The sequence below is a fragment of the Camellia sinensis genome, chromosome 1 (genome assembly GCF_055761805.1).
Source record: "Camellia sinensis isolate YWXY chromosome 1, ASM5576180v1, whole genome shotgun sequence".
In the NCBI taxonomy this organism is placed as follows: Eukaryota; Viridiplantae; Streptophyta; class Magnoliopsida; order Ericales; family Theaceae; genus Camellia; species Camellia sinensis.
This window is the reverse complement of record NC_138961.1, coordinates 145,025,428-145,052,275: the sequence shown is the minus strand read 5'-3', so window position 1 is coordinate 145,052,275 and position 26,848 is coordinate 145,025,428. Positions and strand designations below refer to the sequence as shown.

At 35.5% G+C, this 26,848-nt stretch overlaps 1 protein-coding gene across 1 annotated transcript; it reads right to left on the bottom strand.

Moving 5' to 3' along the window:
* Window positions 1-155: 155 nt before the first annotated feature.
* Window positions 156-26,554, bottom strand: ALATS (Alanyl-tRNA synthetase). Its single transcript, XM_028214919.2, has 23 exons — window positions 26,168-26,554; window positions 24,525-24,763; window positions 20,829-20,969; window positions 17,476-17,622; window positions 17,035-17,187; window positions 14,261-14,390; window positions 13,067-13,163; window positions 12,730-12,850; window positions 11,390-11,449; window positions 8,941-8,991; window positions 8,761-8,856; window positions 8,339-8,440; window positions 7,284-7,406; window positions 4,715-4,858; window positions 4,542-4,613; window positions 4,370-4,445; window positions 4,156-4,298; window positions 3,935-4,043; window positions 3,668-3,855; window positions 1,670-1,759; window positions 1,374-1,556; window positions 1,074-1,253; window positions 156-564 (listed from the first exon to the last, which is right to left on the bottom strand). The coding sequence occupies exons 1-23, from the start codon at window positions 26,496-26,498 to the stop codon at window positions 493-495; spliced, it is 3,048 nt and encodes a 1,015-aa protein (XP_028070720.2). The 5' UTR covers window positions 26,499-26,554; the 3' UTR covers window positions 156-492.
* Between the last annotated feature and the right edge of the window lie 294 nt (window positions 26,555-26,848).

The window sequence follows — 26,848 nt, the reverse complement described above, 5'->3', positions numbered from 1 at the left end:
GCCTAAGCTGATGGAACCTTGGAAGATATGATAAAGTAGTTCACATATGCATGCTCTATATATATAAAAAGGAGATGAAATCTAGCGTTGAGTAGATTCATACAGCTGAGTGCATAACATACCATACCAACCAATCGCGCAGAAATCCCAATAGGTTAAGATTCATAAGATGAGGGGTTCATCTCCCAATCAGATTAATTATATGATTCAATGTCTTCTTACAGTATAGTCAAGCAAACCAACATCCTAAACTTCAGCCATTTCAAAAAAAATATCAATATTTTAAGAAGAAAAAACTTCTCCTCCTCTCTTTGGTAACACAATGTTTGTGGCTAATAAAGAAAAAACGTAGTCGTGCTTCTGTAGCACCAAATGTTATTTCCTCAGCTGTTTCATTCAAGTGATATATTAAAAAACATCAAAATGTTGGGACTGAACCATCACCGCCATGCTTTCACCAGTCTACACTGAAATATTAAACTATTTTTTTTATCAGCTCAATTTCATTGCCGCAAAGGATGTTGCCACTTCCATTGCATCCTCTACATGTGCTATATCGGAGCCCTGAAATCACATACAAAAGAATTACATGTGTACCACCAAGGTTGCAAAGATCGCAGGCAAACTCAAATATACAGTGGAAGAAGTAACTATCATATGCGAAACCAAATCATAGCATCCATTCTTAATGTTGTGCAAGAGAGAGAGAGAAAGAGAGATCATTTACCAATCGGGCATGAAAAAACAGATCATAATAAACGCAAGTCCTTTTTAATCTTCAATATTTTTTCCCTCTAATAATATTATATAGTTCAACTGATTAACACAATGCTTCATGTTGTTGATGACATAGTTGGGCTTGCCTTAAAATTAAATACAAAACATTTTTAGAAAGAAAATTTACAATATTCATTTATTGTGGGGTTTCCCAAATGTTGCAAGCATATTGCTCCGAAAATGGAATCCTCAGAGACAATGTAGTGCTCAAATTTAAGATTTTAAAGCATGATAAACCTAGTTATATACTAATATAACATAAGAGTTGGATTGATAACCAGGAGAAAATTGCTAACCTGGCCTTGAGCAAGACCACCTTTTCCTCCTCCACCCTTCCCTTTTAGTGGCTTCAAAGCTGCCAGCAACCACTCCAACACCTTTAATTGCTTACATTTATCTCCTTTCTCAGGTACCCCAGCACACACCAAAGCTTTGTTTGCAGTTTCGTCTGTGCTGAAAACCATGACCGCTATCCCCTGTCATTCAAGGACTAGTCATGCAAACTTCATACAGACATAAGAGCATTATGACAAAATAAAATAAATAAATAAAAGCACTGGGCTATATTAGCTGGAAGGCTAGAAACTGCAAACAACCTTCTCGTCCATGACTTTGACAACTGCTTCGCGCATTGCTGTAGTGTCCAAACCAACATTGACACGTGATATACAGAAAGCCTTTCCATCAGATGCAGCAACTTCTGCAGTCTCAATTGCAACCTTGACAGCTTTCTGTATATTCTCTTCAGCAATCTTTTTTTTTGCTTTAATCACTTGATTCTAGTAAAACATAGCAATTTAGAATCAACTTCGACCTAGAGATATATAAGCAGCAGGTTTGGTTATCAATAGAACTGAAATAGGGTAATTTCTTGTTCAGCATAGATGAAAACCTGAAGCACAGATACTTTGGCCTTTAGATCAGCTTTCTTGGCTGCTGGAATAGTTGCTGATTCCACACGGCCATTTAAAGAAGTTACTTTCTGGGAAGAGGAAAGGAAAATCAGCAAACTGATATATCAGATAAAGCAGAATCATCTTCTTAATCAAAGCAGTGGTGAACAATATAATGACGATACTTTCTTGAAGGAAGAAAAGAACCCCCCAAAAAAAACATAACAGAAGACTCGGGTGATGCATATTTCAGGGAAGTTGGAAGTATCTGAACCATTCACAAAATACCTGTGCTTGCTAGCCAATACAATTCTCAAAATGCTTGTGCTAGCCAATACATTGGAAGTATCTAACCAATGTGCTAGCAGCAAAAAGATTATAAAGATTTTGGTATTTATGAAAATTACATGATCCTGGCATGAAGTGAATTCCCTTCATTTCAGGAGACATTCCCAAAAGTTAATCTAGTAAAGACCTCATTCAGCTACATTACATGAAATAATAAAAGAACAAACCACAATAACATCGCATAATAGCATATGTTTCATTCGTGAGCAATAATATCCTCTGGTTCAAATATAAAGTTGCCGATAATGAGCACGGGATAATTATAGACAAGAAACTGCACTAAAAAATTCATTTTTATGTCGGATGACCTCATTCTTTCACAGAATGTGCCAGAAATTCTGTCAATTCAATCTTTAGGCTCTTTTGAAAAAATGGCACGAGATCATAAACAGAGTACACAAAAACACACATATGAGGCTGATAGATCTGCAAATTTTGTGTAATTGACAGAAGGATAAAGTACGTTGACCTCCCTTAAGTTTGGAGAAAATGCAAGCCCCATAGTTTTGGCATAATTACATCAACCTCCTTTTTATTAAGTTTGAATGGAATGTAACTAATGCAAATGGTGTGAAAACAAAAGAACAAATAAGAAAAAATAGACTGTTCAGTATAAAACAGATGACATCATCATTTTTCCATTTAATATAACTAACAAATTATTGATAAAAGAGGGCCTAAGTGTTATGTGAATTAAAATCTTGAGGGAACCCTACCAAAACTGTGGAGCTTCTTGTATTTTCTCCAAGCCCCGGGGGAGGCAAGTGTAATTTACCCTCAACAGAATTACTTTAAACTGAAAAATCAGTTTACAGTAATTCTCTTTCAAACTTTTCACTAGTAATAAGAAATTTTTCACTGAACAAACCCCTCCAATGCAGGAGCTCCTAATAAGAAAGTGCCCAGTTGCCCAGCAATGAGAGATGGGCCAGAGACAAAGGAGCACCCAGGTGCAGATTCTGTCATGAACCTAACTAACTGTGGCCGTTAAATGCAACAGGGCAACCATTTTGGACAAGTAGTGCAACCATTTTAGGACAATCGTTTTTTATAAGTAGTGCCAATAATCACAATAGAAGCTAAACAGAACATGACGTTGCATGCAGAATAGCAGCAAAACTGGAGCCATACATGTTCTTACATAGCAAATTTTTCAAACCAATGATGGGAAATGTATTTAAGGCATGCAAGCAGGATATGGCTCAGGATCATAACACCAATTGCATAGAAACATCCTTACAAGTAGTCAACAGAAGAATGCTAATATGGTTGAGTAGAAAGGTAGGGCCCATAGGGGGCATGTTGATTCAATGACTACATCAAGGAATGTATAAAGACTGGTCCCTAAGAAGTAGAAAGAATGAAATAAACAGAAAAACTGTTTTAGACCTGGCAAAAAAGAGATTAATGCAAGTTAAAAAGGGTAGAAAAGCTGGTAGAGGAAGGCAGGGTCACACATGAATGATGAATTAAGCAACACCCTTGCTTCAGGAAGAAGAAAATGTAACTCAAACTATCACACAAAAAGCCAGGGTCAAACATGAATAATGAATTTAAAAAAGCAGTTCAGTTTATCATATATTAATTCACAGAAAGTGACATTGTATCTGAATCTGAATCTGGTAAAAATAATAAAAAGAAGTGACAACCTGTTCCAGTGAGCTTCCTTCTGTTTTTGATGCCTCATTTACTTCCTGCTCAAGTGACAATGCTAGTTCCAAGGCCTTAGAAGCACAGTCTGTTGTAACAGCAGTTACTCTACGAATTCCCTTAGCAATTCCCTCCTCAGACAACAGAGCAAACATCTTAGCCTCTCGTGTGTTTGATAAATGGGTCCCTAAAAAAATCAACACACTAAACCTCAATATTTAATAAGACTCCAAGAAGTGGCACCAGGAATTACAAGGAGATGCTACCTCCACACAACTCTGCGGAAATTGATAACCACTCGTCATTTTCTGGATCAGCAAGGAGGTCCTCCACTTTTCGACCAATTGACACAACCCTAACGGGATCAGGATAGACCTATGTCAAAAACAGACATAAAAAATTGAAGGCGGCCAGTAAACCAAGTACATTCCACAGATTGATCATATGCCTGAACAAACTCCAATGATAGAAGAATGAAATAGTTTACTTCTCCAAATACAGCTCGTAAACCATTTATAAGCTTTGCATCGGTCAGAGTGACCTCCTTTGAAAATACATCCAGCTCAGCTTCGATTTGCTCATTCACAATGGACTCAATTTTTCTCAACTCGTCAGGTTTCACAGGCTTGCCTGTTCAAATTTCAGTAGCATTCAAAAATGATTTTATATGCAAAATTAATTGAAACAAGCATAAAGCTTACCATGAGAGAAATCAAATCGTAATTTCTCAGGAAGAACAATGGATCCCTTCTGGTCAACATGATTTCCAAGTACTTCCTGCAGTCATGTTACAGAACATTAAGAGAACAAAAGCAAACCAGATAAGAAAGCATCAACATTAGAAGCTCAGAACAGTATCATTTTGGAAATTACCCTGAGCGCAAAATTCAACATGTGCGTACAGGTATGGTTAGGAGCAATGAGCTTACGTCTATCATAGTCAACCTGCTCAAGTCAATTACTTCTTATAGTTACGAAGAAATACAAAGCAGGTGTAGCTTGCACTCATGTACACATACAAGGACAGATGATAAAAGGGAAGTTACCTTACAAATCACTTTATCACCTACAGAGAACTGGCTTGTTTCCCCAGTAAACGAACCGATATGAACAACAAAGCCTCCATAAATTTGTACATTACAAACTTGAAATGATCCAAAGGGGCCTTCAAGTGATCCAGTATCAAATATCTATAACCTCAAAGAAGAATGTAAGATGTCAAATTCTATTCTTAACAGGAAAAATATGTAAATCATATATGACAACAGTCCATCGAATATGCAAACTAAAAAAAAAAAAAAAGAGTAGAACCAGAAAAAAAGGAAAGCTGCACGCAAGCTTAAATACTATGTAAACCAAAATACATTATATGTTCAAGAATTGTGGATTTCTTCCATACTACCATGTATCTATGAGATCTCCAATATTCAAAACTAAGAGAAACAAATTAATACAAATGTGTGGTCTCATGAGATCAACTATGCATTAAAAATTTATACAATTGAAGAACATAGTGTGACCTATTACATGCAAAGTCACGTTTAACATTGCATCTGTGTTACTTGTGTTTAGCTGGTTATAGCTCTGGCTTAAAGAGCTAGAGGTGGAAGAGGGTTATTGGTAGAGTTTTTTTTGGACTGATTTTTAGTGATGGCGCTGCTAAGTTGGATCCATTTTGTTGGAAGGAATGATACTAATTAAGATTCAAAAATAAAAATCATAGAGATGAGATGAAAGTTAGTAAACAAAGTAATGCCTTGGAAATGTGTGATACAGTGCTTGCATTCTCTTGCAAGTAATGATAGCATTGGAAGCTTTAAAGAGCTTATTGAAGCTGTGTAACTGGTACTCCTTTGTGCCTTCGTCGGAAGTTGTTTTGAGTTGAGCACACTGCTGGTTGTGATGCTCATTTGAATGTTGTATCCGAGGGACGACTGGAAGAAGTGCAATGCAGAATTCCAGCCCCTGATTAGCGTCTTCTTATCTAGTGGATGCATAGCTGATCCTATCATTTTGTCACATTCCTCAGCTTGCTTTGGAAGATAAACTTTTGCCAGGCCATTGGTCTCATCCAAACAGGATAAGTGTTATTCTGCACAAGTATGCAGCTCAGTGGTGAAAGGGGCTTGGAAAATGGACGTCTGTCCAAGCTTTAGCAAGCAAGTCCGCATGATGGGGGTTGTCAACTTTACGCCTATGGTTGTTCAACCAAAGATACAGTTCAATGTATTCAAGGAAGGATGAGTCGTGAGACTCATGTTTGTTTCGAGCAAAGAAACGCAACACCTCCTAAGGCAGCATGAGTGGTGTTAAATTGAGTCAACTAACAGCTGCTTAAACTTGAGGCCAAGTTTCTTCAAAGAGGGGGAGTGTTGATCTAGTAAAATACGCATATTTAAAAAACAAAATGAGTCTTATGCTTAGGTGTCCCATTAGTTGGTTAGTAGTTCTAAATCGAAGAATATAGAATTTGGTGAAATAATCTCTCTATCAAAAAAAAATATTAACAATTTAATAGAACAATATAAAATCGTAGATAAGATTTGTGCTAAAACACAGTTATTGATTCTCCTAATATTTAAGTATTAACGAGAAATTTAAGGGATATTCCTCAAACTTCTACATCAATTTTCTCTATAAAAATTTTAAGAGAGATTTGTACGAAATCATGACACGAGCTATATACCTAAGACACAGATATGATATGATATGGACATGCCAACACAAGTTTTTAATAAATCATTATACAATATGGCAACAAATTAATATACATTTCAATAGATATATATGAAAATAAAAAGTAATTCACTTTTTACAATAAAAAATACATTTGTATTTTATTATGCCAAAATAGTAAGAAACCTTCTTCACATTGTATATATCAGAAAAAAGTGTGAACAAAGAGTTCTAATATGTATCTAAAAATAAATAAATTGCCTAGCAAACAAATCGATAGTTAAGTTATAGAATTCCTACAAATAAAAATGCTTAAGGAGGTATCAACAGGTATAAATCCCCACTACTTTAATTTTTAAAATTCTCTCTCATGTTATTTTCCTCAAACTTGCAGTGTGTTTTGAGTATCTAAGTGTGTGTCCCCTAAGTGTCCGAAGCGTGTCTGATTCTAAAGATATTTAAAAAATAGCAGAACATGTTTGAACATGCATCTAAGGTGGACTCGACACATTCTTAGAAGTGTCCACACATCGTAGCACAAGAGAATACCATTTCATAGAAAATTATTCTACGAGTGCCAAAACTAATTTTCACAAACTGGAATAAATAAATAAAGTAAACTTTTAGTCCTCAACTTCAACAATAACAATCAAGTTGTCATGAAGACAAAGAAGAGCAACAAAGAGTGGTAAAGTTAGTTCTTACTCCACAAAACTTATTCAATGAACTACCTTAAAATTTAGGTGCCTTGTTACCTCAATATTAAACTCTCGTAGTCCACTGTCACCATAAATGTCCCCAATGCACCATAACAATACAACTCACAATAACCAAAGCATTTTCCATCATTTAGGTTCCAAACAGCTCCCTCAAAGCTCAAGCATTGATGAGAAAAGCTTATTTGTGTAGACAAACAAATTATTTTGCATTGTATCATACCTGTCCACCTTGCTCAGCATAGAAACTTGTAGTTTCCAGAATAACACCAACTTCATCAAGACCAACCACACTTTCCAAGAACTCCTTTCCTGTGTAAATAGCTTTTATCACACTTTCATGATCCTGAATTTATTGATTAAAGGTAAAAACATTAATAGGACTATAGAGATAAGCAATCCAACCAAAAAATGAGAGTTATCAGCAATGCCAGTAAAAGTTCCCTTCAATTCATCAGAAATCAATGCAATGAATGTACCACTTTCATGATGTCAAAGATCCATTGTTTGAAAGAGTAATGCTAAAGACCCACATTTCAGACCCCCAAATACACCCACAATAATGTGGCAAGGAAGTAGAGCCCCAAATGATTTGAGTGTGACAAATCAAAAGTTAACACCCATCATCCCACATCATTGTGGGTCAAATTATGGGAGTTTTATTAGGAGTCTCCAAAATTTTCCTTTCAAAGTTATCCAAAAGTGAAAGAAAAATGTGAACGTGAAGAGGAGATCATGTAGGTAGCTTATTTCATAGTAATTAAGTCTAACAGCATAGGTTCCTGCAATTTCCCAGAGATTAAGATTAATATTTGCCCCAGGATGAAGCTTTTCCCATCTCCCAATATGTCATGATGTATATGTACAAATGCATCAGAAAACCCTTCAAACAGCTTGAAATTATGCATGTATTTTCTTTCTCGACTACAATTGTATTCAAGCAATTCTTAAGTAGGACCACTTGAGTAAAATACAGCTTTAGATACCAGAGAGTTTCTATGTTATTAGTTAATCAAAGTTGTTCTTGTATTAAACAAGAACTAGGAAACAAGTACATCCACATTCACATACACACTCAAAGGTAACGACTACCCCCGCAACAATTATTCTCTTTTACAACTTCAAGAAATATGAGCACATTCCTTTAAAACTGAAAGCTTTTGAGAGAAAATTAATATTTCCTAAAAACATAATGCTTCAAAGATGAAAGAGTAAACCCATTCACGCTAATGATAAACATGCCAAGTGATAACTTTAAAAACTGAAATGTACACTAACCTGAAACCAAGTATACTTGAAGCTGTCATTTGTAGCAACAACCCCTCTTTTGTGTAATGCTGAGGTAGCATCAGCTTCCAAGAGAATAGTACCACCAGCTTGCTGCCAAGAGAATGTTTCAGCACATACAACAGAATTGGCATACAGTATTTTCCCCCCCAATTTTTCATGACGACATTGTGTATTTTTTTTAAAGTCAATTTAAATGTAAATGTATAAAAATAAAAAAGAAGCAAGGAAATGTAATAAATATACAACATAATTTTTTTCAATATAGCAGATTATGCACTTTGTCAATATATTTTCTTCTTGCAGATTCTTATACCTTTTTTTCGTATAACTAGCCACAAAATAAAACAATGGGTATAACCAACAGTTTCTGTTTACAATGGAAGGAATAATAACAAAGAAACAACTGCTACCTTATTTTGAGCATTCCTTGATTTTTCCCTAGCTTCATTCATAGCAATGTTAAAACCCTCAATATCAACTGCCAAGCCTCTTTCTTCCGCCATCAACTGGTAGAGAAAAGACCATTAGGAGCCAATTCATATGGGACAATATGAAATATGAAAGACTAAACCTAATAGCACTCCATGCACCTGAGTCAAATCTAATGGAAAGCCGTATGTGTCCCACAACACAAAAGCATCCTGCAACCAAAAGAGACCAACAATGCATTACAAATACTAGATTTCATTGTTAAACATGCTTGAACGACAAGCGTGTGAAATTGCAAAAAAAATGTCAATGCGCTTTTGAAAGGAAAAAAATAAATAAATAAAAAAGAAGATACAATGCAAGGCTTTGTCCCTCAATGCTACGTTACTGCTGGATCCCATTTTAGACTGTCTGTTCAAGTGATGGGTTGGTCTGTTTGGATTCTTTGTTGTCACGTTGGTTTGATTGATTCTCTAGATTGGTTGTATATTTTAGTAGAGATATGCCGTCCCACCAATTTGTGACTGCTTAAGCTTTATTGCTGCTTTGTCCTTCTTTTCTTTTCTTTTTTTATCAGCAACAAAGATGAATTATATTGATAAAAAAAAGAGATATAAATAGAGGACAGTTAGTCCTCTACAAGGATATCAAACAAATCTGAAGAGAAAGTAAAATCCAAGAAAACCAATTACACATCACAAACCGCCCTCCAATCTGAAGAAATTAAACAGAAAGGCACCCCTCTGTCCTTTGTGGCTAGTGTGTTTCTCCTCTTTAGAGAAGGGTTCCATATGTACCCTCTTTAGGGTTGTGTTTTGCCTATTCTCTTAATCTGTAAGAGAATTATTTTTACTTGGGCTAGGTTTCTGTGTCCTCTTTTTGAGTGCCATACCCTTTTAGGTGGTGTGTTGAGCTTCATTTGGGTAATAAAAAAAAATCCTTCCCACAAACAAACAAAAAAAAACAACCAAAAAAAATTTGAAAATAAAAAGCATGGATCAAAAAACACACATTCTTCACAAGGTAGATGCATACAAAGAACAGAGCACTTTTTAGTAACCCTACGACAGTGAGGGCTACACCAAAAAAGGTTGTCACTTAAATTCTTCAAGTGCAACATGATAGATAACCGCCTAGAACTTAAGGCATCTGAAACACCACCTATCCATTCCAAACTCTTTCATATATTGCAATATTTTTTTTGAACTCCCTGAAGTGATTTACAAAGCTTTAAAATATCTTGAAATAGAAGAAAAGCATTATTCTCTATGCCTAAATAGTTCAATTATTTAAAAAATACTACCAAAAAAAAACAAAACTTCTCTTCTTTTTTTATTACAAAAAAAGAAGCAAGACTATCTCATTTGGCTTTCTTAAGTAGATTATATATAAGCACGGACACTTCTAAAAATCCGTGTCGTGTCCCTGTCCTACACGTATCAAACACCAACACTCGACGCACACTTATTGTCAAGTGTCAAACACTCGTCCAAACATGTCTTATTATTATTATTATTATTATTATTATTATTATTATTATTATTTTTAGACCCTAAGATCTCAAACACGTTTTGGACACTTGGGGACACATGTCCATTGCTTAGACACACGTGAAACTAATGATAGGTTTGAACAAAATAACTTAATATACAATTGATTAAAAAAAAACAATATTAATTTATAGGAATTAGTGTACAGTTGCAGTTTTTTTATTATCTTTGAACTATATATTTATATATTCTACATTTTTCATCGAAGTCCTTAGGCTCAAACTCAGAGAGAAAAAAAGCACCTTACAACTCCTAAAGTTAACATAGTCAACTATCCTATACGGGTAGCCTAACCACAACACTAGAGGTATTTTATATGTATTTAATATAATATTAAATATTTAAAGCTATATATTTGTGTGGCCCCCCATGTGTCGAGTCATGCGTTTTTTTTTAAATTACCGTGTTGGCGTGTCCGTGTCGTATCATGTGTCCTTGCTTGTACTTCTTATTATACAAGTATTAGATTAAGGGGAAAAGATAGTAAGCCATATGCAATAGCAACATAAATTTGGTGTTCTTCCAAGAAGGAAACTAATTCAGCGACTTCACTTTTTTCTTCTTCTTGGCACTGACAAATGCACATATGCATAAATAAATGAGAACTATAGCAAATTCATTTATGGGTGAAGTTCCTACCTCAACCTGTATGGCACAAAAAATATTGCGCACTAAGATGGGATAACAAAGGGGCAGGCAGAATGCTACTTATAACCCAAATCAGTTACAGGCAAGAGAAAAGCGGTCAAAACAACAAATCATTGACTGGTAACTCTGTGCGTGTGTGTGTATGAGAGAGAGAGAGAAAGAGAGAGAGAGCATTTACCAAAAGAAAAGATAGTAAAACAAAATATTCTTGAGATTTAAATGAGGCATGATAAATTGCTTTAACTTAACATGCTTAACTGTCAAACCAGTTTTGCAATTATAGGTGTGTAAAAAACATTTCCCTGTGAGACCAGTTCCAATATGATTACTAGATAACATAAAATATGCCAAAATGAGTGCCGCAGAAGATAAATGTATTGCAAGAAAGAAATCAATGTAGCCATATACTTGCCTGTCCACTTAATATCTTCCCTTGAACATCTTGAGCAGCCCGCTTAAATCTCTCTATTCCCTGAAGACAAACAGATAATCCAGTTCGTTATCAAAAAATTCTACATAGATGCAATTATTAAAACTTTAGTAAAGAACAAAGAATCTCCCAAGTGGCTGAAAAATGCACAAGGAAGCAACCAAGGGAGAAAGAATATAAGGCCTTTCACAAACACATTTGCAGAGAGAAATTTCTAAAATCTTCATAAATAATAAGGATAACAGAATTCAAACAAAAGCACTTAACAATGCTAAGTAAAAGCAGCTGGTGCATCCAATCGCATGTCTGAATATTTAGCCAGGTATATATAGGACAAGGCTTTGATTAGCACAAAATAAGCCGACTTTTACATAAGACGCCTTTCTAGGTAAGAAATCATTGCCACATAAGAAAACAGGCAAGGATTGTATGGACAAAGAGATCCAGTGCAAGAAAGCCTCAAATGAGAAGTGGTTGACGCTCCCTCCATTACAATACTTGACAAGGGCACTTAGGCCTCGTTTGGGGACTGACTATTTTAGCCAAAAAGCCAACCAAAACTAGTCACATCACCTCTCTACTTTTCTGCACATCTTTTCGTAAAAAGCCAAAAAGTTACTAAAATAGCCTGTTCCCAAACGAGGCCTTAGCATACAATGGCATGATCATTATGATATGGTTGGCAAGCCAATCATGTAACAACATATCTCTCTTGAATTGAATGGGATAACAGATCATGGTTTTCTTAAGAAGCAGAAGTACCCGTGTACGATTGTTGATTGTAGACAGTTCTACCTTGTGATCAGGTTGTTTTCCATTTCTAAAAATGTTTCTATTTCTTCTTAAACAGGCCGGTTTAGCCAAAAAGTTATTAAAAAAGCCAAAAAGCCAACAACCCAAACCAAAAAGTCAAAGATTCTCTTTTCTCTCTACTTTTTGCACATCTTTTCGTAAAAAGTTAAAAAGTCATCCCAAACATACTAGTTTTTTTTAGCTCATGGTTTAGCCAAATAGCCAAAAAGTTACTAAACTAGGCTGTTCCCAAACAAGGCTGCATATGCTTTTAGCTCTAGAAAGTTTTCACTAACTCTCAGCAAAATATAAAAACAACCATATTTTTACATTTTATTGCAGTACTAGTTCCAATTTTTTGCCTATGTCATGCAATAACTAAATTTAGTACCTACAAACTCTTTCAACAATGTTCCACAAACTCGAACGTCCAAGCCAAACATCAAACAAAGGATTAAATGGAAGCAAATTCAACTTATCCACAAGGTAGAGCTAAAAGCCTAAAACGTTGTAGACATAGCTCAGCTTACATTAAGCAATGTCTTGCCAAAAGTTGTTTCCTCTGCTGCAATTGTGTCCCTGATATGCACTTCATGGTGTCTTAGCTCTGGAAATATGTCACCCATCATTTGCACCACCACCTTTACAAGCCTGATTTCCACACAATTATTAAGCAACCTCTAGAAGAGATGATATATATCAATTAGGAATGACATACGTAATCTTAAAAATACAGCAATTAGGGAATGTAAAGTTAAACATGGCATCATATAAAATAGAACTACAATACAAATATAATACATATCTAGAACTGATACAAATACAGTGAATAAGCACAAACATTGCAGGCTAGTGTTTCATTCCTACCCATTGAAGAATCCAGGTTGAGCTTTTAGGACTTCAGTTCCATAACGTACAGCTCGACGAAGAATACGCCTTAGGACATATTCACGCCCCTCATTGCCTGCACAGCTAGTGAGAATATCATTAGTTCCACTTGAAAGAGATTCAAAAAGAAAATTAACCATAACAATGAAAAACCAATCTTCGTAAGTAAATACACACCTCTCAAGAAAAAGAAAAAAAAATACTCACGCCGTGCCAAATGTTTTGTCAATCTTTGAAAGTCCCCCATGCACACTTACTTACCTAGGTCCTTGAATTTCAGTAATACTTCATTGTACTTCAATGTAGAAAAGGGTAATTTAGAAACGATATAAAATTGGTACCATTTTTCAAAGTGACCAAATATTAAAGGACATTCAAAAATCAAATAAGCATAATTTTTGAAACGAAGATAGTAGTGATTTTTAACCAAGCAACAAATAACAGATAGAATGTTCAAACTGCAATGAGTTTATCAAATTTTATGTTCAATCACAGCATGTATGTGCTGTCCATGAAAACAAGCTTCCACTGACCAAAAACCTAAAAGGACCATCAATAAAGTGAAAAAATATATTTTGAACATGTAATTATGGGAGCTCTAATATGAAATTTCCAGCATGCAAAAAGTAAATCTCTTTCTTTCCATGATGAACTACTATTGACATCCTTACCTCATATGTTCTCTTATTTTTCACCGACTATTTTAAGTTCTTGTTCGTACTTCTCTCAATTTCCAAAGAAGATATATCAAGACAAGTCAACAAAGAGGCCCAAAAGCTTAATGTACTTAATATAGATCGCACATATATACGCATGGTCCAATTACCTAGCATTAACAAGGTCAATCCCAACCCCTCAATTTAATGTAGGACATCCAAATTATGAACAAAATTTCTCGTATGGTGTGTGCATTACAAATGTCTATGGTTCAACTCAAAAAACAACAAAACTTGAAGATTAACAAACAATACATCAAGTTTTCAAAAACCACCAATCGCAAACCCAAAATGGAGAGAAGGGGGAAGGGATATACCATTAATACAAAGTTGTCAATTTAACAAAACACTAGACACAGAATTCCATACTTTACTAAAGAACAATGAAAGGAAATCACAATACAAAATAAAGCAGCAAAAAAAAACACAACAAGATGTCCAACTTTTGTCACTCCACCTGGGCAAGAACCATCAGCAATGGCAAATGAAAGAGTTCTGATGTGGTCGGCAACAACCCTGTATGCCATGTCAACTTTGTCTGTATCATCTGGTCCAACTTGGCCGGAATATGGTCGAGCTCCAGTTGCCTATAAGAAGATAGGTTTGAGGGGGGGAAAAGCCGTGGTACATCACAGTTCAATCTCAAAACAAGTAAATGCACATATAACTACCATTATTAAAATGAATAGATGTGGTCAGCACAGATGAACTTCATGTATACCATGATGATTCTCAACAGAACTATAAAAGACCTACTTGGGGTAGTTTAGCAATAATTCCCTTATTTAATTATCACTCCTTTCTACTCTGTCATTGAAACCAGTAATACCTTCGTATAAAACAAGACTACCAAGGAAAAGCCAACCATTGGATATAAAAACTACAACTTTTGGTGTCTTTGAGCCACCAAATAGCAACTATATAAAAGGAGGTTAAAAAATAAAATCATATGGTCATCAATGCCCCACGAGGTCATCCTTGTCGGCAAGTGGGTCAACTCCCCACAAAGTTAGCAAGGTTTTGAGCCTCCGGACTTACTCGCTGATGGGTCTTCGGGATGCTCCGATTCACCCAAAGTCTCCTCATACATTAAGGGCCCTTCCTGGGGTGGGTTCTCCACATACATTCATGTATGTCGAGTGCCTGGGATTTAAAAGCATTCATTTTTTCTCCTTTGGGTCCTTTAGGTATTGAACCTGTAACACTATCTTTGGTAGAACTAAACCCCAAAAACTAACCCCCATACTTATAAACTACACATCCCTTTTGTACCCAAGCGCTGTGAGACTTTGCTTCACACCTAGCGTGTAAGGCTCGAGACACGCTTATACACTACACTCTGATACTATATGACACTATCTTAGGTAAAACTATATCCCAATACCTAGCTTGTGAAGTGAAGATGCCCTCACGCTTATACACTACACATCTCTTTTACATCTAGGTATTGTGGGACATTGCTTCAAAAACAATTGTCCCAAAAGCTTAAGTTGTTGAGAAATGGGCCCCAAAAAGAAAATGAAACTGACACTCTCCTTCACATGTAATCCTGTCACATGCGTGGAAAGACAAACAAACCAAGAAACAAGATGCACAAAAGCAGAATGTTAAGTCACCAATTGTCCCAAAAGCTTAGTCACTTAGGAAATTGACCCAGCAGTGTAAATCAAAGCCAACAAAACCCAATAAATTGATTTGTTGAATGAAATAAATTGATTTTGACATATGTTATAAAACAATTCTTACATAAGGACATGACAACACCGTTTAATTCGGAAGACATTGTTTTCATATCAAGAGATTTGGGTCTGAATCCCACCAAGCGTACAATTATTCAAAAACCATGATATACTCTTTCTTGACATTCAAAAAATGGACCTAGAAACCCTATATAGAGTATAATAAGAATAAAGATTACGTGAAATGCTTTATTTTAAAACTTAGAATCTTTAAAAGGGTATGCGGTTATTGTTAAAAAAATAGTTTGTTTGTTTTTTTAAAAAATTGCGGAACCATTGCATCATTGTTTTTGAAAAAAAAAAGGAATGAGAAGAAAACATTGGGTTTGACAAAATCTTACTAAATCCTATTAAAAACCATCTAATCACCAAAATAAAACAAATCATGCATTGAGTATTGATTATTTTCATTCTAAACACTCTTAAAAGTTGTATTATGTCATTTTCACTATATATAAAAAAATAAATAAATAAAAAAGGAAAAGAAGGTTTAGAATCTATCAAACATGATAGTTTCAAGAACTGAATGAGTCGTAAAAAGTTGATCAAATCGTTAATTGATTGTGAATTGTACGATTCACCACAATTTCATCCAAAAATAGATTTCACCCATACATTCATATTGATCAATGATGAATCACAAATCGTAAGATTTTGATAATAGAGTTCATAAGTCATAACGATTATTACATTTTAAGTGCGTCAAATGTGGCTATGGATCCTAAGAGTCAGCATTACAAGGGACAAAAAATGCAACCTCTTTTATATAATTGGACTTTGCACAGGATTAGAAAGATGGGTAACAACATAATGCTCACCTACTCAAAGTAAATAATATGTTAACAAACCCTAGAAACATTTAATGTATCCTCCGCTCCCACCATTTAGACACAATATATATATACATATATAAAAAAATCAAAAGAAATTTTTAAAATAATCTCCAATAGTAAAGATGTAACATAAGCAACCCTTTGTTAGAGAAAGAATGTTAGGCCTATCTACTCCTTAAGAACAGAAAAAATAACACTTGTTCATCCCAAAGTCTAAATTATCTCAGTCAACATGTGTGGACAAATCAGGACTCCATCAGCTTTAACCTCTTTCCAGACTCATGTATGACCTACTGCATATATCTTTCTCTTATGTTTTACATTGCACCTGGCTCCATAGCTAGGGGAAGGAGGGGATTTGTGAACCAGGTAACCACTCCCATGGTCAAATAAATAGACATATCTACTTGAAACGATATAATTATGAAACAAGAAAGCAAAGGACCAAAAAATACATGTATCAGCAGCAATCACATCAAAATGTCATCTGCCTCAAAGATAGAGTGCAAATAATAGTTGTAAATCTCAAAAGTCCATCTTGCTTTCCTCAGAGGGAAGCTATTTTCTCCCTCCAAATTGAATTACTATCACATTCTATCCCAAAACAAATATGTAACTAAATTTATTTACAGGAAGATAATATCACATGATCATCTTACTTGTTGGATGGCATTGAAAATGGGTAAGAACACATCTGTATCATAATTGCTCATCTTATTCTGGAGAATAGAAGTTAATCTTTCAAAACCCATTCCAGTATCAACATGTTTGGCAGGAAGAGGTTTCAGTACACCATCACCTTCCCTGTTAAACTGCAAAAGAGACATTAAAACAAAAGCGATGCAGTTTGCTAAAGTGATAGTAAAAGTGAACTATCCAGCAGTACCAAAGGGAAAAGAAGCAACTTACAAAACTAAGACAACAATATTTTGACTTTATTCCTAATAAAAATTCATCACAAAACACATGCACAAACCAGAAGGTTGATACTTCACCACATTCTAATCCTTTGAGATTGAAGTGCGAAGGACAACCTGTCATAAACAAAATGCATAGATGGAGTCCAAGATGAGTGATTGAACGAGACGTATAAGTTGTACCTGAATAAACACGAGGTTCCATATTTCAATGCACGTAGGATCATCCATGTTAACCAATGATGCAGCATCACGATTCCCAATTCTATCAAAATGTATTTCAGTACAGGGTCCACAAGGTCCAGTATCACCCATCTCCCAAAAGTTGTCCTACTCAGAGTTACACAGGTAAAGAAACAATGTAAAAAAGTTTTACCAGCTCAATAAATCACATTGTCTACAGAGATATGCAAACACCATACTGGAACAATAAACTTCATATAGAAGTACTGTTCTGACTATCTGACAGTGTCAAGAAATCCACTGATATATCTAAGGGGTTGTTTGGGGTGTCCTAAATAAGTGCACTTTTTGTCTTTTTGAACTAAAAAGTTGAGAAAAAAAAATATGAATGTTTGGGTTAACTTTTTGACTTTTTATGAAAAAATGTGTATTAAAAAATTGTATAAATAAGTGGTAGGCGTACGGAATGGCAGTACAATCGGCTGGGTGAATACATGGGAAAATATTACCTCCTTTTCGGGCTTTGATTGGAAGGTGTTGTTCGGCCCGTAGGGGCCCACCACGGGTCCCGTTTTTCTAATCGGAACCGTTCAATGTGTAGAACTCGTCGAGTACACGTTGATTGGATATCGATAGCTATCTGATCGTGTTAGCTTTTTTTGGTCAACGGTTAACTATAACACCATCCATTTTTTATACAAAATTGATTTGATCATATAGTTAACGATATCCGATAGATGTGATTGTTTACAGCCATATAGTACAAGACGAGTTCTACATATTGAACGGTTCGGATTATCAAAACGAGACCCATGGTGGGCCCCCACAGACCCAACTTTACCATCCAACTTATGAATGTAAACATGTAATTTTTTTTTTTTCTTTCACTGCAATGGGTTTGACGTTAGTACGGTTGATGGGCAAAAAGTTGATTTGTATATGTATATTCGTATATTAATTTTTTTTTTTTTTTTTTTTTGTGAATAGTGATAACTTTTTACCTTTTTTGGTAACTTTTTGACTTTTTCTAAACTTGCCAAACCAGCCCTAAGATATAGATACAAATCCTCACTAGAACCTAATGGCATATTTTAGTAACATTGCCGATGAATCATCAATATTCCCAATACTATAAATATATTAATATTATTGTTGACATGATATTTAGCAGCAGTATCATTTTCTGTCTTTGTAATTTGGGCTGAAATGCAGTATACAGAGTTCCTTTTATTCAACCAGAAACATTGCACATAAGTACCATACTAATTATTTTGCAAAAATTTGTCATACTTATTACAGAATGTAATGGTGTTTCAACAATAAATTTTTTAATAAGCAACAGAAAAAAGTAAATAACAATGAGAAAGATGCATCAAAGGGGATGCAGCCCCTGCACAAAGCAATAACAGAACAAACACAAAAGAAGAGCCCCCCACACCCACCCAAAAGGAAACCCTATAGACTCATTACAATTCTACGGAGTTAACATCCAAAATTGGATCAAGGTTAGGCATCACTCCCCCTAACACACAAATAAATATAACTTTTTAAAATATACAGCAGTTGCTTTTTCGTTTTGAAAGAACCTACAGTTCCTCTCGCCCTAGATGAACCACATACAGCAAAAAGGGATCAAAAGCCAATTTTTCCTCCTTTGTTTCCTACCCCACCATCCCAAAAACTATGAAGGCACCTATCCTTGGGGTGTAGCTCGGGCGGAACTAACCCGAGAAACACGAACCCAGCCCGAAATTTATTTAAGGCTTGGGCTACATTTTTTAATTCTGTGCGGACATGGAAATTTGCACTGGGCTTGGGCAGAGGCATCAGACAACCTGAAGCCCGAATTGTATATATAATATATAAATTATTAAGCGGGGTGACTTAAGTGGAGGAGTGCGTCTGGGGTACTGTGTGATAAACGAGTCCCCACTAGACCAAAAATGAAAGTTTTATAGAACAGCTATTAGACCAACGATGTTGTATGGGACGGAATGTTGGGCAAATAAGAAACAACATATAGATAAGATGAGTGGTGTGGAGATGAGGATGCTAAAATGGATGTATGGCAAGACAAAGATAGGGTTAGGAATGAGTATATTCGAGAATGGGTAGAAATAGTACCGATAGAAGATAAGTTAAGAGAAAATAGATTGAGATGGTTTAGTCATATACAACGGAGACCAATAGAGGCAACAGTGAAGAGATGCGATACAGTAACGGTAGATGGAAGTGTTAGGGGAATAGACAGTCTTAGATTGACGTGGGCTAGTGTAATAAATAGAGATATGCATCTCCTTAACTTGACTAACAGAATGGCCTTGGATAGAGTCGAGTGGAAAAGAAGGATTTATGTAGTCGACCCCATTTGATGGGACTTAAAGCTTGGTTTGGTTTGGTTTGGTTGGTTATTAGTCGTTCAATGATATTAAAATAATTTGGACCACTAGATCAATATTCACTATATATCATATACACGAGTAATATAACATAAAAACTCTACTATTTTTCTTTCTCACATAGAAATAGCAAAGACTACCGCCATGGCACATAAACTTAAAAAGGTTAACGCACAATAATAGATTTAATGTCCACATTTTTTCCTCCTAAAAACTTGTCTTTCCCACTATTTATTAAATATAGTGGTCTACACATACACGTGACTTTTATTGCATCAATACACTTGGGAGGTGAAAAGGTAAAGACATGTATGCAGTTTTTATTTAATCCAATATCTTTTATTGAATGAGAAATACTAAAGAAGACAACAAAAGGAGACACCAAAAGGGACACAACCTTGTACATTGGCAGCAGAAAATGTTCCAAGCCCCCATAAGACTTGTCATCTCCTCAAGCCTATCCACTTCTCTTTCATTATCAAAAGGCCCAGCATGAATTGCCAATATGATAACCATACTAATATAGTAAATATAAATTATATAATACCTAACAAAATGAAATAACTCCCTTCTTTCTAAGATGCATTAAAAGAGAGTATCCCTTGCCATGTTTTTCCTTCTATGTGAAAAAATCATTAGTTCTCCTTAATAGGCCAAATATATATTTGGTATTCCAATAAACATTTCCTGATTTAAAAAGTGCTGTGTTCATGCCTTAAAGCAATGCAAACAGATAAAAAAACCAGACTTCTCTTCAAGCTTTTAACATAAAGCAATGGTGCAGAAAACAAATGCCATGTGCTTGTGAAATAGAATCAACCATTTTTTAATTTAAATGTAATACACCAAAAGTTTAGTACACTTGTCATCAAGTAGAAAAAAGTGAACCAAGAAACTGATGCAGAAACATGTGACGGGATAGCCAAGAACCTAGAAACTGATGAGGAAACATACCTTACAACCAAAAGGCAGTACACGTCCAGGTGGCAGAAATTTGAGCCACATATCTCTAGCATCATTATCAGCAGCAAGCCCAGATTTTTCATCGCCACCAAAATAGGTTGCATAGATCCTATCAGAAGGTAGCTTGTATACCTTCAAACAATAAAGAATCAAATGAAGGATGAACTCATAAGAAAATGATCATTAGACAAATAATTTTAAATCAATATAGTTGCAAGTTGAGTCTAAAACACAACATTCTGCACAATTTAAGATGAGCTAAAATATAAGTATAGTAAATAGTATTTTAAAAAATGAGTTTCAAAAATCAGTCATAATTCCGCAAGTGAATTTGTTCTCTGGAAATGAATCATCAATTCAGCAGATTAAACATAATTTTCCATCAAGAATGCATTGTCAACCATATCCCATTCTCTTATGAAAAACAAAAAAGTCCCATGGCTCCAGAACCTAGATTGGAAGATGACACTAACAATTTGCACCCTAGTCCATAAATATATCCTCAAGAAATATGACATGAAGGCATTTTACAATTAAAGCATAGAATCAAAAGATCAAGTTTCCTAACATAATTAGCAATGGATTTGGACTCAAAAGCTCCATTTAGATGCAAATATTACACGAGGTATATCTCTTGGAGCTTCAATTCTTTTAGAAATCTTGATGATAAGGAGACTAATGAATTGGCATCTTTGCTGACTATCATTCAGGGTGTTTCTTTGAGGCGTGATGTTGTTGACAAAAGGGTGTGGTCCATTCATTCTTCTGGTTTATTCAGTTGTAAATCATTTTTTTATGAGCTCATTGATAGTCCCAATATCCCTCTTTTTGCTTTGCATGATATCGTTTGGAATATGCCTATGTGTCTCTTAAAGTAAGAGTGTTTTTATGGTCATTACCATGCTTCAAAAGAAGAAACCGAATTACCTTTTGCTCCCACAGTGATGTATTTTGCATAGGAGGGACAAAGAAAGTATTGATAATCTTTTTGTACAGTGTCCCGTGGCCTTAACATTGTGGCATAAAGTTTTTCATATGGTGGATATGGATTGGGTGGCACCTTTATCTTATGTACGAATGTTGATGATTGATAACAGGGATTTGGTACTAAAAAAAAAACCACGAGTAAACCACAAGTTTTGTGGAAATATATTAACTTTGCCATATTTTGAAAATTTTGGTTGGAAAGAAATGCTAGAGTTTTTTATGATAAATTTGACGGCCTTATGGGATACAATTTATTATATCTCTTCTTTTGGGGCATATATTTCAGCTCAAATCACTTAGCTATGTCTCCAAGCACGTGTATGACTAAATGCGCATTTCTTCATATATTGATTAACTATAACATAAGCCACGATTTTTTTCCAGGTTATAACATAAGTTGGAACCTGAAAAAAAATCCTTATACAGCGATAATGCACAGACGAGTTACAAAGTGCACCCCAAATAGCAAGTGATGCTTTTTGAGTTGACATGAATGATATATGTGGTAAGTTGGTTGGGGGTTCCTCTGGGAAGATGGTCTTCAGGACACCTCCCTCAGTGGCTATGAAATCAACAGAGGAAAAACACCTGCCCCTAAAGGCATAAACCTAGTCAAGTCATTCCTCAACAGGGTATGGAATAATTATGTAGTTTGGACACCGAATATGCCTTATACAGGGGTGGAATAATAAAGATAATAAATAAAGCAAAGCAATGGTTCAGGCCAGCTTAGGGTTCAGTTATATGTGAAGTCTACCACCTTAAGAAAAGAGTCAAGGCATCCTTAAGAGAGAGAGCGAGTGTGACAGTGGAGAGCTATGTGTGGTAGAGAGAGCAAGGTGATGATCAAGGTGGTAATCTACATATATGAGGCATCCTTATATAGGGTGGCAAACCAAGGGAAACCAACGCAGCTAAAGATAGGTGGCTCAACCCCCTTGACTAGACAAAATAAAGATAACTCCAGTCAAATATGTAACATCAGTGAGACCGCAGGAAACATATCATATGTGGACAATTGATAGGAATGATACATCATCCATCCCTTTTTGTTGTGTTTAAATAGCCCAAGATAAGTATAATACAATCATCGATGTATCATGTGTCTCCCTATAAGACTAATCTTATCACGCCTGAACCTAAGGGACCTTGGCGAGTGTTCAAACGAGTCCTTAACTCTAGCCTCCAATCGACAACTCCTCTTGGTGTTCCCAAATAAGGCACATAGTGCAAGTCGCATACTTCAATCCTAGAGGTCGAATAACACTTGGTGGAGATATCGGCGAGCCAAGTGAACCGACCAAGCTTGAGGCCTTAGGCAAGTGAGGTCGTTAGCGGCTCACAGCGCATGGACAGAGACTCTCAAACACTAATGTGTCAATTGAGCCACTTGTTGTCCTATAATGTGGACACGTGATGCACTAGTCTTGTAAGTGAAACCAACCTAAGGGATGATACAGCTACAAGGTGGCTTGTTTACCTAGACTTGTTTTCAAGCAAATAACAATGTTGACACGAGATGATACCAACATGGGTGCGAAATACAGCACCTACACAACACTTAAAACGAGGATACAACTATGAGAAGCAAGTCAAGGAAGATGGAACACAAACCAAAGCGGATTGAGAAGAACAATGCAGGTTGAGGCGGATCAAAGAAGATGAAGCACCATCATTAAGCCATTTGGTATCGTTGAAGGCGATACAGAGAGAGAGAGAGAGAGAGAGAGAGAGAGAGAGAGAGAGAGAGAGAGAGAGAGAGAGAGTGCAAGAGGGAGGAGTTTTCATGGTCAAACACCTTATCTCTTCTAAGTGGCATTGTATAACTGGTTGACCAAATTTCCTTATCTTTCTTTTTCCTCTTGTTTTCTTTTTTTTTTTTTTGGTCTTGCAATTTTATCAATGATAATGGGCCAAACTTTATAAATGTTTCTGGGCCGCAATGACGAGATACTGAAACTATTAATTGGGCCAAAGTTGTTATTCATGTAAATATAACCCAACCAGCCCCATTCTCCATAAAACCAAACTAATCCAAACTGTTTTCGCCTGCCACAACTAAATTTCTGTAGCAAAATAACCTTTAAAAAAATAGCAACTGAAAAAGAAGAAAAAATTAGAAGATATATATAGCATAGAGAAAGAAAAGAAAAAAAATCATAATATGATGAGACCCGTCCAATTTTTTTGATACTTTTTTTTCCATATCCAAGCACCTGTATCAAATTCTTGGATACTTTTTAACCAAGTACACCTATCCTTCATTTAGAAGTTTGATGTGTCCAAGCCCCACGCCTGTCACCCGCACCTAACCGAGTCCATGTAACATATAACGTGACAATACCACGTGGCGAGACTGGACCAGTGAATCTACAATATATTATGGGTGTTGTCTATCGTTACCTTCAGACACGCATAGAATCTTCAAATACAAAAAGTTTCACCTTTTTAATTAGTTCTACAATGCTAACTAATTGCAAGTTATATCCTTTTCAAGTGTACCACTTAAGCAACAAAACAGTTGATTACAAAAATAATAATACAGCAAAATAACAAAACAATCAAAAAACTTACGATTGAAGAAAACATATGGATGAAACACATAGTAACAAATAACTAATGGGTATAAAAGTATAAACAAAAAATAGCAATGAGCAAAAAACTTGTTTGAGGGTGGTGTTGGGGGAATGTGCTCACTACCTTGGTGAGAAGCTCCCAAGCCCATTCAATTGCTTCTCTTTTAAAATAATCCCCAAATGACCAATTACCAAGCATCTCAAAGAATGTGTGATGGTAGGTGTCTTTCCCAACATCATCGAGATCATTGTGTTTCCCACCAGCTCTGATGCACTTTTGGGTGTTGCAGGCACGAGTGAGTTTACCCAAGGGATTGTTTGGGTCAACAGTCCCCAAGAAGATAGGCTTGTACTGATTCATACCTATCATACACCAGCATGTCAATAGTGTAATTGAATTTAAATAAGATAGTGACAACCTATGAAGCATGGACACTCCAAAATCAGTACCGTGGCGGTGTCCGACACGGGGACACGCCGGGAACACGTATGGGACATGGCAAGGACATGGCGGGGACACGCGTGTCCATATGGGGACACGGCATGGGACACGACGGGGACACGGCAGGGCTATTTTTATTTTTTTTTTTTTTAATTTGATTTTTTTTTTTTTTTGCCTCTCTTATTTAGTGCTTTTGTGAAAAATATTGTTGAATGTTGAATGTTTTCCCCTTCTCGTCTTAGTTCTTGCTATCGTTTATTATGACTTTTTTGTGAATGGATGATCTATTAATTTGTTTAAATGTAATGGTTATGTTTATTCAATTAATGTTACTATGTTAGTGTTTGTTAATTTTAATTTAGGATGAATGTAATATGAATCTACATAACACATAAAAATAAATAAAATAAAATTCGCCGTGTCCCCCGCCGTGTCTGTGTCCCCATTTTTTAAAAATTGCCGTGTCCCATGTCCGTGTCCGTATCCGTGCTTCATAGGTGACAACATAGCAAATACAAATAATACTAGTGTAACCCACTTGTTCTCAACTATAACTTCAAAATAACTTTCAAAAAATAAAAATTAAAAACAAGGAAACAAAATTCAACGTCCAACTAATTACCCAAAAACACAGGTTAAGGAAACAAAAGCAGAATATGAAGTCTTATTCCCTCTCTGGGTGTTATTTTAAGATGCAAAATTAAAATAGGCATACGCAGAGATACAAAGTGAGAGGGGAGGAGGAGTTTAAAGGTGAAAAAGCATGTTATTAATATTGGCTAGATATTGTATTTTAAATAACTAATTATAAAAATAATGCACTTTTGAAACCATTTGGAAAATTTCAAAACTTTTGGAAATCACAACTTCAAATCAAAGACTTTAATTAAAATTACATCTTCAAATTGCAATTCTGTGCAACTTTACCAACAACATATACCAAGCAAGGATGAAATCATATAAAAGTTCTACCTGCAACCTCTTGATTGAAGTCTTCCTAACCATTTATACGAATTGAACTTGCCATTTCAACTTTGCCAGGTTGGCTGAAGTTATCGAAATGGAATATGGCTATATCGATTTTAAATAAAATGGTCATTCGAGTTGAGATTCAAAAAATGCGTATATTTCAATACAATATTTAACTAAAATCCAATATTTAGCACAAAAACAGCAATAACTAACCAAACCCGGAATTAATTGGAAAAATCAATCCAAAATACCAAAATAAAAATAAAAATAAAAATAAAAATAATGTAGCATGCACAATTGCACAAGGATATCAACTAGTACTCTGTGAGTGTGAATAGGAAAATGAAACAAACCAGCGTTGGCAAAGAGAAGGGTAGGGTCATTGTGAGGAACGACGGGGCTTGATTTCCAGTTAACATGGTCCTTTTCTTCAAAAAAACTGATGAAGGTATCCCGAACCTTGGTCGCCGGCCAGTCCACCTCCGACTGAGAACCCATGAAAGCCAAAGACCGATGATGGTAAACCCTAGAAGCGCCTGATAGGGATGTAGAGAAGCGTCTGAGAGGTAGATTCGGCGCCGCCGCACTTTGCTTAGAAGAAGAATAAGGAGAAGGAGTGGGAGGAGTATACGATGCTCTGAATATCGCCCCACGCCACCAGAGTCTATTCTTTGAAACCCTCATCCATCGATTAAACTACCCAACAGTAACGTTGCTGTCAGCAATGCCAAACATAACGCGTTTCGGGTTCCCCGGATCGAATCGGGTCGGAATATCAAAAATAAATGTCGTTTTAGTTGGATTTGTGAAATAATTTGAAAAAATAATTTCCTGAAATTGAATTTCTAAAATTTAAAATTTTGATTGGTTATGTTTTGAAAATAGTTTTCAAATTTTGGATGATTTAACTTTTTTTGTAATTAAATAAATGGGTGTAAAATAAATTGATTAATTAATGTGTGGGGTATGAGAGTTGAGAGATGAGAGAAAAAAAGTGACTAATTGATGTTTAGAATTTTTTTTAAAAAAAAATG